At 29.1% G+C, this 17,230-nt stretch overlaps 1 protein-coding gene across 1 annotated transcript in view; it reads left to right on the top strand.

Annotated features, from left to right (window-relative positions):
* The window catches only part of LOC129963823 (nose resistant to fluoxetine protein 6-like), a 46,330-nt gene that overhangs the window by 16,304 nt on the left and 12,796 nt on the right, over window positions 1–17,230 (top strand). Inside the window, exons 3-11 of the mRNA XM_056078392.1 lie at window positions 3,635–3,752; window positions 3,853–3,943; window positions 4,570–4,655; window positions 6,359–6,535; window positions 8,832–8,925; window positions 10,548–10,640; window positions 12,910–13,075; window positions 15,091–15,170; window positions 16,867–16,989. Of these exons, the coding sequence (XP_055934367.1) occupies window positions 3,635–3,752; window positions 3,853–3,943; window positions 4,570–4,655; window positions 6,359–6,535; window positions 8,832–8,925; window positions 10,548–10,640; window positions 12,910–13,075; window positions 15,091–15,170; window positions 16,867–16,989 (1,028 nt within the window). The remainder of the gene's footprint in view (window positions 1–3,634; window positions 3,753–3,852; window positions 3,944–4,569; window positions 4,656–6,358; window positions 6,536–8,831; window positions 8,926–10,547; window positions 10,641–12,909; window positions 13,076–15,090; window positions 15,171–16,866; window positions 16,990–17,230) is intronic.

Below are 17,230 nucleotides of genomic sequence, written 5' to 3'. Positions count from 1 at the left end.
TTCTTCGAAACATATTTCACATTGAATTGCGATAAATACGTCATTTCAATGCATACAGAATATGCCACAATTTTCTCTACTCTTTTTAGTAATACATATTTTATAAATTTACATTTCAATCGTCCATTATTATTTCAGTTTATCAAAATTCCTTTTGACAATAATATAACTCTTATGATTTACCTATTAAAGCTATTAGTCTATAATATACAATATTTAGTTTTAAAATCCAAACAGCTTAATCTTAATATATATAAATTACGTGTCACGTTGTTTGTCCGCGATGGACTTCTAAACTACTTAAACGATTTTAATCAAATTTGCACACCGTGTGCAGTTTGATCTAACTTAAAAGATAGGATAGCCCTTTTTTTGAATTTTTAATTAGAATTTTAATTATTAATTAAACTTCCCAGCCAAAAAATCTTTTCATTTTCCCCACCGCCAAATAAGTACGGCTTCAGTTTTTTTTTCCCAACAGTCATGAGGCTAGGCTTAAGATTTTTCGACTGATTATTTGAAACGATTCTATTTATTTTCTTAATGTTTGATGCATTTAAAATTAAACATTGTTAATTAATCAATCTTTCAGATTCATTCTTAAGTACTTTTGAATTAAAATAAAACAGAATAAAGGAAATTAAAAATTTGTAATCTGCATAGCGTTACCCCAACTGGCGCAGAAAAACTCACGCATTTGCGTTACGTTTCGAATCCGAATGTTCGAATTATTTATGATCCTATCCGAAAACGTTTCTCAGAAATAAGATATCATTTTCCACAATTATTTTTTAATGCATACAATAAATTTGATACGTTGCAACGGATAAAGTATCACGATCTTATGTTTGAATTTTGTATTACTGTGCACGGTGGCAATTCTCAGAAATAAGATATTTTATTTGAAAATGATTAATTACAAACGTTTTAACGGATCACTGATTAATATAACATACTAAAATTCTGCTTTTTTTAATTATAAAGAAGTTTGGAAAAATACTTGGAGGTGCACACGGATAATTATTACTTTTCGTTTTGAATGAATTCCGATTCTTTATCTGACTGTTTACTAAGAAAAATGTTGTACAGCAATAACATTTGTTACCTTCATTGAATTTTCAATTAAATGATTTTATTTCTTTTGTTAAGGATATCGTAAAAAAGATAAGTGAACGAGCCAATAATAAGTTCCTCTAATCGGATAATAAAAAAAATATTAACTCATTTGTATGCTAAATGAAATTTTATCTTTTTTTATATAAATTATTGAAGATATGATAAGAAAAAAATGGTTACAATAATCGTTTCAGTTTTTCATTTCTTTACTAATAAACTGCATGTACGTATCAAGTTATGTCAGCTATCATTCACTTCAGCTACAATGCTTATCATTATTTAATAAATGTTTCTGAAACTGATTTCATTTTGTAAATGAATTTTGACTTATTGCAACAGACAAATGTATGAATGACGGAATAAATCTCATGGCAACTTCATGTGTGGAATATAGAACTTTTTTTTTTTAAATCTTTCCTTTAAGCTGAGGAAGCCAGAATCTGTATCACTGAAGTTAGAGGATTTATTATACATCATAAAGGGTTTATACTAAGAAGGAACAAATTATTTGTTCATTATTTGACAGTCACAATTATCTGTTAGCTCCAAGCGATTCTAACAGATGGCGGTATCTGTTGACTGGATTGAGTAAATATTCTAACAGATGGCGCTGTGTTAAAAGTACCAACGTTTCACATAAGCTACAATTTTATGGCATAACCACCACGTGTTGCTGAGGCTAAAGTATAAGTTAAATTTATTTCGTCGTAAACGCAATACAATGAAATTCAATTGTTCTTACTTTTTCAATTTTTGGTATTAGCATAGCCGACCACGTGTTATTTAGACTGAAGTATAAATTGAATTCATATTATAGTAAAAGTAATACAGTGGAATTCTTCTTGCTTTTTAATTATTAGTGCTTCATTGTTCAACAATCTTTAATTAAAATGCATGTTTAAAACAAATCATTCTTATGGCGAAGTGTTGAAACACTTCGATTGGCCATAAACATGCGCGTACAATTGCAAAATGATCCATCAGCACAAATATTTTCTGAACAATTACTAGATATTGGGAACGGTAAAATAGAACTGCAACCAAATACGCAATGCATTAAACTGCCAGACAATTTCTGCACTGTTCTTCAGGGAAAAAATGAATTGATTCAGAGTATTTTTCCGGATATACAGAGTAATTACTTGAATCATAACTGGCTCAGGGATCGGGCTATTTTGGCAGCCAAAAATGTTGATGTTGACGAAATTAACTTCCAAATACAACAGTTGTTACCAGGCGATCTGATGTCTTTTAAATCAGTCGATACTGTTGTTGATGAAAATGATAGTGTAAATTTTCCAATTGAATTTTTAAATTCACTAGATATACCTGGAATGCCACCACATAATCTTCGATTAAAGATTGGTTCACCTATTATTCTCCTGCGTAATTTGAATCCACCTCGATTATGCAACGGTACGCGTTTGGTCATCAAAAAGATCACCGGAAATATATTTGAAGCTACCATTTTAACTGGAAAGTTTAAAGGAGAAGTGGTCATGTTGCCACGTATTCCGATGATACCATCAGAATCTACGATACCCTTCGAAAGGTTACAGTTTCCGATTCATTTAGCTTTTGCCATGTCTATAAATAAGTCTCAAGGCCAAACAATGTCTATTTGTGGTTTAGATTTGGAAAATCCATGTTTTTCTCATGGGCAACTATATGTTGCATGTTCACGTGTAGGAAAACCGTCAAATCTATTTGTGTTAGCTAAAGACAGGTTAATCAAAAATATCGTGCACCTATTAGTGCTAAATTAAATTGAAATTAAAAGTATTTATAATTCAAAATAATAAACATTATTGTCAAAGATTTAAAACTATCTGCCCTACCTACCTCATTTATAAGTTTAAGTGTTACGTGTTTTTTACTAACAACTTTGTAATGTACTCATTTGTTACAAACTTGAATACAAAAAATAAAGAAATTTAAATTTTTTTTGTATTGATTTTTGCTCAATATCAACGGTAATAGAAAATCAATCATGGAGGTCCCCATGTTTTTTTACAAATGGCCTCTGTGTAAAAAAGCATGGTGGTCCCCATGACTGGTGTTCTCCTACCGTTTCCCTTGAATAGTTTACTACTATGTAATATAACAAAAACCTTAGCCACAGCAACGAGTGGCCGGGTCTGCTAGTATAATATAATTACCATTCCTTAATTAGAAACATTGATTTAAATATTGGTTCTTTGGGATTTTCAACAGTCAGGTTTTGATCCATTTGGCTTGTTGCAGTTTCAGTTGGCGAGATTATTATCTAGATCTTATGCAATGATTACATTAAGCCCTACAATGAAAAACTTACAGTACAAATAATACCCATATAATACTCATATAATTATGAGCTTTAACAAAAATAATTTCATTAGTAATTAACTCCAGATATCAGGAAATTCGAAATCAGCAAATTTTACGAAGAAAAATAATTTTAAAAAATAACATTTTAAAAGATATTAATAATTTTTTTTGTAGATTATCAAGCCAATAACCTATTCATAATAATTTGCAGGAAGTTGTGAAACTCTTGTCATCAAAGGCCTATTTATCTTATTTCTGGCGTTACCACATCGGAGTATGCATTCCATCTGGGTGCACCGAGGATGATTTAAGTCAATTGTCTCAATTTGGTAATTTATTTTCAATCATTCGTAAAAATTGAATGTTTTGGTAAGAAATCTATGTACAATACATGCTTATACCAATTGCTCATTTTATTTTTGATTTCAGCATCCGAGTACTTGCTGCTTGATTTTCAAGCGCCGCACTGTGAAATTAAAAAAGAAAAAGTCGAGTTTTCTCGTATTCAAGTTTTTACCATGTATGTATGGATCTGAACTAAAAATTTCAGATTTAATAATAAAATTAAAAATGATGTCTTATTTTATAAAGGAATTTGAAACGGTACAAAATGTGTGGGTGGTTCGTATACAAAGAAAACGAATTCTTAAGAAAGGCAGTTTAGGCAATCTAAAGCAAAAAGACTAAAATAAAAAAGATAAAATACGTAAAAAAAAAAAATGCATTATTATTATTTTTAGATTACAGCCTCTTAACAACTAGTATTAAGAAATATTTCACTGCTTCTTGTTTATTAAAGTGTTTTTATAATTATTTTTACTAACAACGTTTGGATAGAGAAAATATTTTAAGAAAGATTCTAAAATGAAAATTTGACCCAAAAATGTATAATATTAATAAATATTACATTTTATAGATTTTAAAACTTCAAAATTCATATACTGATGAATAGTTTAGCAATATAAAGATAACAATAAGAATGATGCAATGATTTTAATTTTCTGTATAATTTTCCAGAATCTGTTAGGTTTTAAAAAAACATTTTGAATTTTTGCTATAAAAATATTTTTTCAATCTTGAAATTGTGAAAAAAAATTGATGTCATGTTTTACTTGATTTAATGATTCTTGCTTCTTCAATTTTCAGATTTTTTTGTTGTTTTCTGGGATGCCTTGTTTTACTTGGTACTTGGTTCGATATTCGAAATAAAGATGGAAATACTTATTATGATAGTAAGTGAAATTCTGAAAGTAAATATATATTTTTATAAACAAACTTATGAAACTTCGAATGATATAGGAATAAGAGAATGAGGGTTGTTCAGTAATCAATTATGCATACAAATCTTACTTTTTGTATTCCTTTTTAACAATTTTTAACCCCTTTTAAGCTGAATATACTTATCCCATCGTTTCCATCTACCTTTGGGACCACGATGGACATATTAATCTTCGCTTCGGGGTTCCACCCAAATCATCAAAATCCCAATGCTATCGAAGAATAACTGTATTTGCTCTCTCGCCGATGTGGTGTAGAAGCTTGGCGAAGGTGGGTCGACCTAGGTCCTTCCCTCGTCATCCAAACGCGTCTCAAAATTTCGAGCATTACAAAAGATTCCACGTGTTGCTTAAAAATGGGACGAAGATGCAACCGAATTAAAGTAAAATCGGGAAACATGGACGAATCATCCGTCATTTGAAATCTTCACAAATGTTATTTTTTCATTAATAGAGTGATGTCTCTTTAGATTATCTGGCATTCTTTTCCAAAAAAAAAATTTTTTTTTAAATTCTGAGAGACAGATGTGAACTATAGACGAATGGATTATTATATGTCGGACAGACAGAAATTATATCATTATTTTAATAAACAGGCATTCAATCTATACAAACTTTAGATATGCTAACATAACGTGCTCTCTACAGACATTTCCTGGTGTTAGAATCAAATTTTCTTGAAATCTATTGCTTGTTGGTAGATATTAAAAAACACAGTCACATGCAACATTATATTTTTATCAAACGCAAAAAAAATGTTTTAGGTTTATCTCACTGGGAGTTGAAAGCTCAGGTGTCGTCCTCGTCATCTGACCGCGGTTTAAAATTACGAGGTCCGTCCCAAAATAGCCCTAGTGTTGCTTCATACGGGACGTTAATATAACTAAACTAAACTAAACTAAACTCAAAAATGTGGCGATTGTGCATTACAATCATCATATCACGTGATTGTTCCAAGCCAATTTAAAAGGGATTTTCGCAAAAAAAAAAAAAAAAAAAAAAAAAAAAAAAAAAAAATTCTGACCTCCAGAAAAAGTTCTGGAGCTCGAATGATTTTGAGATAGAAAAAAAGGACCCATCGTTTTTCTAATTATAGACGCATGCGAAATCCGATAGTCACGTGTTTGCTTCAAACTGATTTAAACTGGCTTTTCACAAAAAAAAATTATGGCCTCGAGAAAAAATTTTTTAAGAACTCGATTAATTTTGAGATGATCAAAAATCATCCTTTTCTAAAGGCTGGTGATTGCGGAATATGAGTCATGTGGGAGCACTATATTGTTTATGTTTGGGGGGGAGGGGGTTGAAGCCATAAAATGCGTCGGCAGAACATAAAGGGCATGGGTCATAAGAAATTATCGCCGAAAGAAGCACAACTATCCGATGTATCATCACATCCGGGAAATAGTCCTAAGTATGATATACTATAGTACTTGAATATCATTATTTATTATTAGAATCAAATTCCAGTAAGAAAATTCTATATAAAAAAATAATACTTTAAAAACGGTGTCAGCTTTCATTCTGACTTTACAATATTTCAGGTTTAGTAGAAATGCTTAACCTATTCACCGATTAAATGTCCTTTCTTATTTTTCCATGTTTATTATTATTTCATTGCTTTATAGAATAACACTAAAGTTATTATTTCAAAATAGGAATCTTCTGCCGAATACTCCTTTGCTTTTCTTTGAAATCTAACTTCAAACGTCTAGTCAGCACTAAGACAGCCGCTAACTCTTTAAAGTGCATTCACGGCTTCAGGTTCCTTAGCATTACGTGGGTTGTACTGGCACATTCATACTTTTACTCTGGTTGGTTTTCAAGATCATTCAGTAAGTATTAAGTATCCCATTTGATTTTTCACGTACAAGTTTTTTGCAGAATTTTTTTTAAATATCGTGTGTTCTTAATTAAGCTAATACGTTACTTGCGATAAAATAAAATGGCAACTGATGCATTTTAATTTAATTTAGGCAATATCAGGCTATAAAATGGTAGCATATGGCAGGTTACTGTAACTTAAATTATCATGCTTTCTGAAGCATTTCGGCTTTTGGAAAATTAACTTTGAATAACTTAATTATTAATTTATAATAATAATTTCTTAAATGAATTATATAAGTTTTATAAAATCAAGTAATCGTTAAATTACGTTTTGTATTGAACCAATCGCTTAAGTTAAATGTATTTAAATTTATAACTGAATTTGAAAAGAAGTGTTATTATATTTCACTGTGTATCTTAATCTCGTGATTTAATGCTTATTTCACGTTAATTGCCTTTCATTTTTTAAAAAAAATTATTTTAAAATTTTAGACTAATTTTCAGCAATGGAAAATGCTTAAAACTTTGCTTCCAACTTTTCTGGAACTTTATTTTCGACAACATATTCTTCCCTTCGCAAACCGCTTAATAGAAACAAATGCAACGCATAAATAGCAGCGAGAAATCAGTATTGAATTAAAAAGCAATACTTTGAGATACTTGCTTAAATCATTCAATTATCAAGCATGATAATTTAAATTAAATAATATTTGTCTTGAATAATTTTTTCATTAAAAAAAGTAACATTTTTGTTTAATATTTATCAATGGCTTTCGATTTTAATGAGCAGAATCAAAAAAGATAAAACATACCGAAAAACTCCATTGATTTATATGGTTATGAAAAGGTACGCTAAAGAGTCTGCATCGCAGAAAAGAGGTATGCTCTTAACATTTGTTAATAAAACCAGTGGGAAGGGTCTCCCAAAATTTTTCTCACAAACTCTAATAAATTATAATGCCAGAGAATGCCTTACATGGCATTGGCGTGAATTTAACAGTTTTACTGAATATATCGTGACATCCTAAGCGAGTTATTTGGCAATTAATCCCTTTTATGCACTTAATAGTGTGGCGAATTGAATTGAGCGAAGATAGAACCTGGGACCTTGTGGTTTGCAGCCCAGTAACATGACCGCAATACAAAAGCAACTGCCCGTGTAGCGTAGCTATTGACTGGCTTATAAGCTTTCACCACAGACACTCCCTCCAGACAGTCGGTGGTGAAACGAACGATATGGCTATTGAGTGGTGATGTATTAGCTGTTTATCCTAACGCGCCTGTACCCATTTTGAGTAGCGCCAAGCGTTATGGCGAGCGTGTGTGGTTGCTGCGTCAAGTGAGTCTGACGGCATTGTGTTGCTGCGTCAAGTGAATCTGACGACTTTGGTTGCGAGTAGATGGCGCCACAACAGCTGCACGAAGGTTGAAGGTGCATCGTCCGAGGTCCGGTTTGAATTGAGCGAGTATAAAAAACCTCGGACCTCGCAGTTCGCAGCCCAGTAACATGACCACAATACAAAAGCAACTGCCCGTGTAGCGTAGCTGTTAACTGGCTTATAAGCTTTCACCACAATAGTATCCGGAAATCGAATTTGCGTTTTTAATTAAAACGCTGATGTAAAGCTGAGTGTTTCGTGTACAGGTCGTATACCAAACTTCATCCATCTAGTTCAAAGTGTCTTGAGTTATCTTTGTCACAGAAAGACAGACAAACATTTTCCAGAAATGCGTTTTTCGAACTTGGAGAGATCTGAAACGTGGAGATTCGTCAAAATCTAGAGTTGGAATTTTTTGACGATTACTGTACTTTCTCTATACGATTTTTCTATATGGAATAGTAAAAGTGATAAACTGAAGTCCGCTTTAGCACAATATTTCTCGCTGCTGAGTATTATTCTGATCTTTCTTCATCCGAAATAAAAATATTGCACAGTTTTAATTATTAAAAATCCTACGAAAACGAATCATACCCTCAGAGTTGAAGGTGTTCCTAGATGGGTAGCTTAGATCAACAATAATTGTTATATTTTCCCTTTGTCACTAATCCTTGCCTCATGGACAAGGTCAGTTTCTGTATAACATGTTTGATTATATAGACAACAACAGAAAGATTTATTGGATCTTAAATTGAAGCTTAAAATTTAAATGAAATCATTTAGAAAGTCGCTTAAATTAAGTATATTAAATTCTTATATTTAATGGAATTTCAAGAAAGAGAATAATATTTCTTGAATTTTCATAAATAGTATTGTCATAAAATTTTCATATACAAGATAACTGTTGTCTTTTAATTTGTTTTAGGTTTTCTATTTCACACTGAAGACATGATAAAAGAGCCTTTCGGTCAGATGATTTTCAATGGATCTGAAGCAGTTGATTCGTTCTTTTTTATGGCGTAAGTAGGAAATTATTAACATATAAATATTGAAAGAAATCTATAAAATTTGGCGTACAGAATGCATACCATATTTCATCCGTCATGATCAAACCGGTTTTGAGTCATCTCTGTCACAGAGAGATGGATGGATATTTTCCAAAAATGTGTTTTTAGAACTCGGGCAGTATAAAATATAAAAATTCGACGAAATCTCGAATTCCAATTTTTTTATAATACGGATACAGAAAGTATAAAATAATTCTTTATTTTACGAAGGGCACTAAAAGATTTTTAAAATGCATCAGCACACAGAGAATAATGAAAGTAATCAGAATTTTTTTCTTTAAATTGGACATTTTCTATTTTCCTACATTAAACTTTTTAAAAAGGAATTAGAATTTTAGTCCGAAAAGATGGCACATTTTAACTTCGATTTATTTGTCAAGTATTATTGTGACTTGGTTGCAACAAACTTTACATTCTTTGCGTAGATAGTCTTAAATCACAATTTCCTGAAAGAATTCTGACTTAAAGCATCATATTAAATGAAGTCAAAGTGAAAATTTCTCTTTGAATTTAATATCAATTAAAGCAAAATTATTTTTTTATTATAATGTAAAAATTCACAAAGGATACGGATGAAAAGCTTGATCAAATAACAATAGCAGTTTCAGTATCATTGCAAAAATGAAGCAAATTGTTACAAAATGCGTTGAAAATTAATTTTGAAGTTTTTTAAATCATACAAAAAATTTGCTTGGGAAGCATTTATTTCGTTTGAAAAATGTTTCGATTACTGAAACACTAATTTGTTTAATTTTAAAATCGTATAAAATGCTTTTGTTAGGTTTTACGAATTAATTTATGAAAACTCCTTTTTTAGGGAACACGTACTATCCATGTTGTAATTACATGACAAAATTAATGGCTCTATGTTCAATGAAATGAGACATTCTGTCTTTTTGTTCTATCGCACCTGATACTGCCATCACCGAAAAGAAATAATTCAAATGTATTAATTTTTATTTTCTTCTTAACAATATTCTGCCGTAGAAAAAAAAAACTTTAAAAAATATTACTTTAATTAAATTTTCATTAAATCTTTTCTTTAATAAATTATATTTCTTCTTACATTTTTCGTCATAGAATCGCTGATAATCGAATACCGTGATATCTTCATTTTACAATTTTTAATATGGAACATCTTAGTCGAATACAAATTTAAATTAAATGGATTTATATGATTGATTTTTCATTGCTGCCTAACATAATTTTTGAGATCAAAATCTGTAATATCCACGATTCTTATATAAATAATTATTTTTTAGTTCCTGAGTTATTCTGGATTTGACAAATAAATTACTTGCTTCTTTGAATGTGTATCTCCTCAGAAAAATGCATACTGCTATAGAAAATCTCTTAACATCTTGGTTTATATGAAATTAATTGCTCAAATATTCAACTGTGTTCTGAGTTTAGAATAATATTCTTATTTTTAAAAAACAGTTGTGAGATTTGAACAGTTCGTCATGCAATACTACTAATTTTTTAATTATAAGCATGTAAGAAGATTTTAATACAAGAAAAAGTTTAACATTTTCATATTCTTAATGAACTTATAAATATTTATACTTTTTCAGAGGAATGCTGGTATGCTATGTCACTTTAAAATACGCTAAATTAGAGGGTAAAAGGTTTAGTTTGAAAGCCTTTTTATTACACAGATTCTGGAGGTAAGTAGTTTCATTTTAACTTTTTCCGCATTCTAGAATTTCTATAGCATAATCTATCTAAGGAAAAAAAATTAATTCAATATTTTTTTCTATCTTATTATTAACATTAATATTAAAATCGAAATTTTATGTAGCGTCCAGCAAAACTTTTTAACAACAGCGACTGATTTCAATTACTAATTTATATTCTTTTTTAAAGCTACATGATATATTTTGAAGCTACTTTAAAGCTTGAATCTTTTGCTTTCAATAAAATATTGCATTTATTTTCATATTTTAAGAATAGGGAAAATTATAAAATAGAAAATTATCGATTGCAATAAGACATGCAAATTGAAACGAATTAGTTTGAGGTCAGATTGTTACTGATTCTTGTTTGGCAATTTTTTTTTATATCGCTAATGCTGAGCTTAAACCTACTGACTTGGTAAGAAATTATTGTACAAAACATATATTTTTAATACGCATATATTCTTATATGATTATGATATCATTATCATCACCATGACGAATATAATTATTATCGAATATGAAAGTCAGCATTCTATAGATAACGTAAGCATTTTAAAGAATGTCGAAAATCGGTTTGCAATGTATGAAAAGATTAAACATTTCTATCATTTCCAAGGCATTCCATAAAAGGGAAAATGTCGAAGCAGCGAAATAAGAATTCCATCTCCAATGCAAGAAAAAAGAGAATGTTTCAAAAATCGTGAATGAGATTATGTTCAATGGTGGATTATACTAACATGATGATGAAGTGCTTAACAAAGAGATTTCCACTTCTACTAGTTACATGTGCTTAAAAGAAAGCAGTGTAGCACATGCATGCACAAAGTATCGTCAAGAAATAGATCAGCGACTGTACTAGTAAGAATGCGGAAAATGACATTTTATTCATTCTTTGTTTCTAAACAAATAACTATTTAAATAATAGAGATATCATGACATTTTTTTCATACTTTTCCTAAATAGCGTTTTTTATTCTATAGATCGCCTAAATATTATATATATATATATATATATATATATATATATATATATATAATGTTTAGAAAAAGTGTATATTTTCCTGGTATTTCAAACTTTATGCCTGGGTATTCTATAAAAACCTGGCGTTTACAAATGGCCTATAACACATGTATATGAACGGGAAGAAAATATCTTTCCTGGCAATATCTTCATTTCAGTGTGTTTTAAATAACGCTGTAAGAATTCTAAATAACCACTTTTTAATGGTTCTTAAAAAAAAAAGTGGTTAATTTTTGGTACAAGAGACACATGTTGTTCATTAATATCTAAGAAATGAGAATGATTCTTTTATTATAAGAATGCTGAAATGATTACTTAAAAAGATATAAATTAAAATGCTTCTGGTGCTAAAAAAGTTCGTTTCCATATCTATATCTTGGTAGAAAAGGATTAAAATCCGAATTTGTAGTTGAAAGTTTTGACACTTGTTAATCCAAATAGCGAGAATTTTCAATGAAGGGGAAGTCCAAATTTCTCGCTTCATTAAATTCCCGTTTGGATTAGGTTTGGAACTTTTTGGTATCGCTGTAAATGATAACTGAAGCATCTGTAATCTCTGACTCTCGGCCAATTCTTCATTACTTATGAAGGGTTTTAATGAATTAAAAACAAGAAAACAATTACAAAAATGGTAGGTATTTTATTTTTTAAAAACTTTATTCAATTTTAACACTCGAATCACAAGCTTTTATATGATCGTCTTAAGTTTTTAGACGACCATATAAATTGGATTGCCAAAAGTGTAACAGGGCTAAAGGAAGCCAGAGGGCAAAAGAATTTTGCCTGGAAAAATAGTAGGTTACTATGGATATATATACATTCGAGTCTAATGAAAGAGGGGAAAGAAAGATAAAAATATTAGGGGATCAGTTTTGGAATTCACCAAGAAAACGAAAAGTTAATTTATATCACTTTTTGAAGGCATGTATGATTTAGATGAGGAAAATGATACTCCATTTACATTTATTAAACCGAAGATGAGTATTAAGAACCAAAAGAATCATAATGTGCTACAGAATTCCTCATATCTTCATTCATAGCTGACAGCCATCTAAAGGAACAATATAAATCAACCTAATGATAATGTCAGATTAATTTTTCCTTATGATATTGCTTTGTAATAGTATATTAACATGATTGAAAATGCTTTTTAAATATATATTTTTAACTTTAATTTCATAATTAGATTTACATTGCATTTTACATTCTAAATCATAAACAAATATTATTTTTTCAGGATATTACCCGTTTACTATTTCATCCATTTATTTGCGACACTGGCTCCTTTGATGGGATCCGGGCCTTTATTCCACGAAACTATGGAGGAATCATTTGAACCATGCGCTAAATACTGGTGGCGAAATATACTTTTTATCAACAATTTTTTTCACATGAAAGATATGGTAAGAGAATTTCTAATTTAATCATTATTTTGGCCATTATGAGCGTTATTTGGATAAAAATTTTCGATTAATATATGTACAGAGGGACATATTGTTCCCATTTTTTTTCTTGCCTCTACACAATATGACATATTTTCTGCTTCTTAATATATTAAACTCGTTTTTCACTATTGTAATTAATTGTCAAAAAACAAAAAATGAAAGATATTTCATAGACATACTACATTTAAATCATACTGAAATGCTAATGTCCTATAAAAATCTGAAATACTGGACAGATTTTCCGATAATTTTGTTCACAAGTGCTTTTGAAAGACAAAGAAGGACAATTGAAATCTTTTCGCAACAATTAATCATACAACAGTTATTTTCTTATTAAATAAAAATATTTTTTCATTGTTTATGAGTTGTAATGCTCAAACAACTTGGTGGTGTATATTTCGTAAGCTAGCTTTATAATAATCACTGCATGGGAAAGACAAATATTAAATTAAGATTTATTTAATCTTATTGATACTGAAAAATGTGACTTACACTCGAGGATTTCTTTAAGTTTCCTATTTTTAAAAAAAGTGATTAAAATTTGGTTAAGAGGAAAACTATTTTCTACCCTAAAAATGAACGTATTCAATATTCCATGAAATAAATCTATTTTTAAGTTGCTACTAATGCTAAGTTAAATTTTGTATCATATTTAAAGATTGTCAAAAAATCGAAAAAGAATTTTTTATGCATTTTAAAAATGGTTTGGAGCAATTTAAAGTTTTTTTTTTTTAATCTCGGAACAGATTTCCACTTTTTAATTAAAAACAAAATTTGGAGGACAAAAAAAAATTATGCGCATTTTAATAACTTAAACGAAAAAGTTTTATGATTTGCATTGAAAACTATAAGTGATAACTTTACCCTATGTTATATATATATATATATATATATATATATATATATATATTACACACAAATTCTCAAGCAAAGGAAGATTTTAATAAAAGTTAAATACCAATTAATTAAATTGTTAATTTTTAATTTGGTTAAGAAAGGAAATAATTTCACCCTTAACAATAAGGCTTATTATTCAGAGTAACGGACATTTTAAAGATTTAAATTTGAAATTTATTTCTATGAGATGAAAATATGCTATGGGTTTCTGAAATAAAAGCCCAGAATTGAGAGAATGTAGAAAGTTCTCTTTCCACAAGTTAAACTTCTTGATGCTGACAAAATAATCGAATGTTTAATGTAATAGGAGATATATGATAATTGGAAATAATTCTAATTATACAACTGTGGGGTTTGTTGCAAAGAAGGATTCTCCAACTTTATAAGATTTATTTAAAAGGCAAAAATTGCTGGAAAATTCAAATTTTTGTTGAGATAAAATATTATTTCTATTTAATAAAATTTTCTCTTAAAGATATAACTGAGTCATTTAATTATTGCTGATTAGTGTTATATCTTCCTTCCATCTAACGAATGAAGACTTTCATCCTGTATAACTCAAAACTATTCTCTTTTTGCAGCAAATATTCAATTTTTAAAAGAATTTTAGTAGATTATGGCATTAATTCTTTTCCCTGAACTTGCAATTCTCTAAGATTCCTTGTCAGTTGAATGAGTAAACGCAGAAAGATATATTGGGGAAAAAATATTTAAAAAGTATGCAGAAACTCGAAAAAGTTCTTTTATTTGTATTTCATTAATTATATGCAAGAATAAAGGGTAAAACACAAGTTTAAAAAAAGATATTTCGGTAGAAACCTGCTTTAGTGTGCCTCTTGAACTTGTTGCAAATTTGGCAACTCAAACTAACAAGCGGGGAATTTTTCAAGTCTATTTGTTTACTAACTTTCTGTCTTGTTGAGCTGTACACCTGCTATTTTAATGACTTGGCATTGCTGGCATTCTTGGCGATGTTAAGGGACACATTAAATTAGATTTCGAGCAATTTGTTTAATGTGCTGTAGTATCTTTTTTATGTAAGTATAATAATAATCATTATGCAATTTTATTTTTAGTGTATGATGCACACTTGGTTTATTTCCTGTGAAATGCAGCTGTTTTTAATGTCGTTGTTAGTGCTTCTCCCTATGCTGAAGTAATATTATTTTGATTCATCATTTTCATTTAATATAATGTGATTACATATTTATCATGCTTTTATTTTGCTGGTTTAAAATTTCCATATTTTTCTGAAAGATTTAATGAAAGTCTTTAATGAAATTATGACATAATAAATTGTGTTTCAGGCAAAAAAAAATGATAAATAGATTTGTTAAATCGCAGCATTTTTTTTTTTCTTCTTATTTTGAAAAAAAAAAATCTTAAATAATGATAAAAAAAACTGAATTTATCCAAAAAATAATCTAGAGGTAATACCATTTTAAATGAAGAAGAATAAATTCAGTTCGTTTTTCTATTCACTAATAATGCAAACTATTCTTATTTAGCTTATTAGTGAAATTTTAAAATTTAATTTTCCTTCGTGTAAATCCAAATAAATTTTTGGAACATTTTTATAGCTTTTTGCAAAATATTATTCCGTTTAGATCATTTTATAGTTATTGAAAAAAGTTTTAAAAAAGACACTTGAGGTAATTTATATGTTTTTTATGGTTTCAAAAATATTACTAATAAAAGAGAGAAAATATACTTCTCAAAAAAAATTTTAAGCGCATTTTCTGAGAAGAAATTCATTCCAGCATTGGGCATTGCTATAAGGTATTGTGCTATCATCTTAGAAAATATAAAAAGAAGCCTATTCGTTCTCTAACATTTTTAAAAATGTCTCCCCCCAAAAAAATTCTTGCGAAATGAATAAAAAATATTTGAGTTCGTGCATAATTTCGATAAAAAGAGATATGAGATGCTTTTTTTTATTTAAATACCCGTGATACTTATTTTGTTCAGAGGGAATAAAGTTGGTAACATAACAGAAATATTTGGAACACTGAACATAATTCGAAATGCATCACAATGCAATAAATATGCCGGAATTGTATTCAGTCATGTAAAATCTATTCAAAATTCGTTGCCTAATGAAATATATTCATACTTACGAGTATCAATAATAACTTGACTATTCAAATTTGAATACAATGTTTCAAAGGCCAATGGGATACATCGTTTTCATGCTTTATAATCTAATATTGCTCCATTATAGTATGTCATGATATAATGGACATTATTAGACTATAAAGACGATAGGTAAAAATATAAAAAAATAAAGTTTATATGACGATAGGTAAATATATGAAAAAGAAAAAATACAGTTTAAATTGAAAAAAAAATGAAGGAAACAGAGAAAAGACATAATAAATATTACAATTAATAAAAAGGCAAAGAGAAATTTTCAGTAATAAAAAAAACTTTTTGAATATTTCTTAGCAGTTATGCTAAAAGAGTTCAAAACTATTAAGCATTGATTTAAAATTTTCTAAAGAAAAACCATTTTTTTTACATACCATACGACTATACGGGGAACTATACAGGGAACTTGCTTTACTTATAATTAATTATATTATGAAGAAAAGCCACTAAGAGCATTAAATAAACTTTTATTCAATTAAAAATACAATTATATTGTTATCTTTTAAATGGGTTAAGATCAAATGTTCTACTGAGTGCAATGATATAATGGTAGCTTTTCTTGGATTGTTCCTTTGAGTCGTCATTGATGACAATTATTTATAAATCAGACTTTTATTAGTTTAAAAAGTTTTATATCATTTAAAATATTTCAAAATATTAAACAGAGTTCATTTAAAACAAGCATCGAATTATTTTTATTACAGATCAGAGAAAATAGGAGTGGCTATTAACATTTTTATCATAGTTGTGTCCGCTGTCTACACTGGAATTATAACTTATGCGAAAAAACCTTTACCTACATTATCTGTGATGTTTCCAGATCCAGAGTAAGTAAAATTTACGTAATGAAATTTTTTTTATATTTCATACATTTCTGGTAAACAATAAAACTGAGCTTTTACCTATTAACTAAACTACTGGCTCTCTGGAATTATTGGTAAACGTCCTCCCGCTGGTGTGGTGTGGTGTGGAGAGGGGTGGTGCCAGCTCAGGTGTCGTCCTCGTCATCTGACCGTGGTTCAAAATTACGAGGTCCGTTCCAAAATAGCCCTAGTGTTGCTTCAAACG

This window comes from Argiope bruennichi, chromosome 3 (assembly GCF_947563725.1).
Source record: "Argiope bruennichi chromosome 3, qqArgBrue1.1, whole genome shotgun sequence".
Lineage (NCBI taxonomy): Eukaryota > Metazoa > Arthropoda > Arachnida > Araneae > Araneidae > Argiope > Argiope bruennichi.
This window is presented reverse-complemented; position numbering and strand designations above follow the sequence as displayed.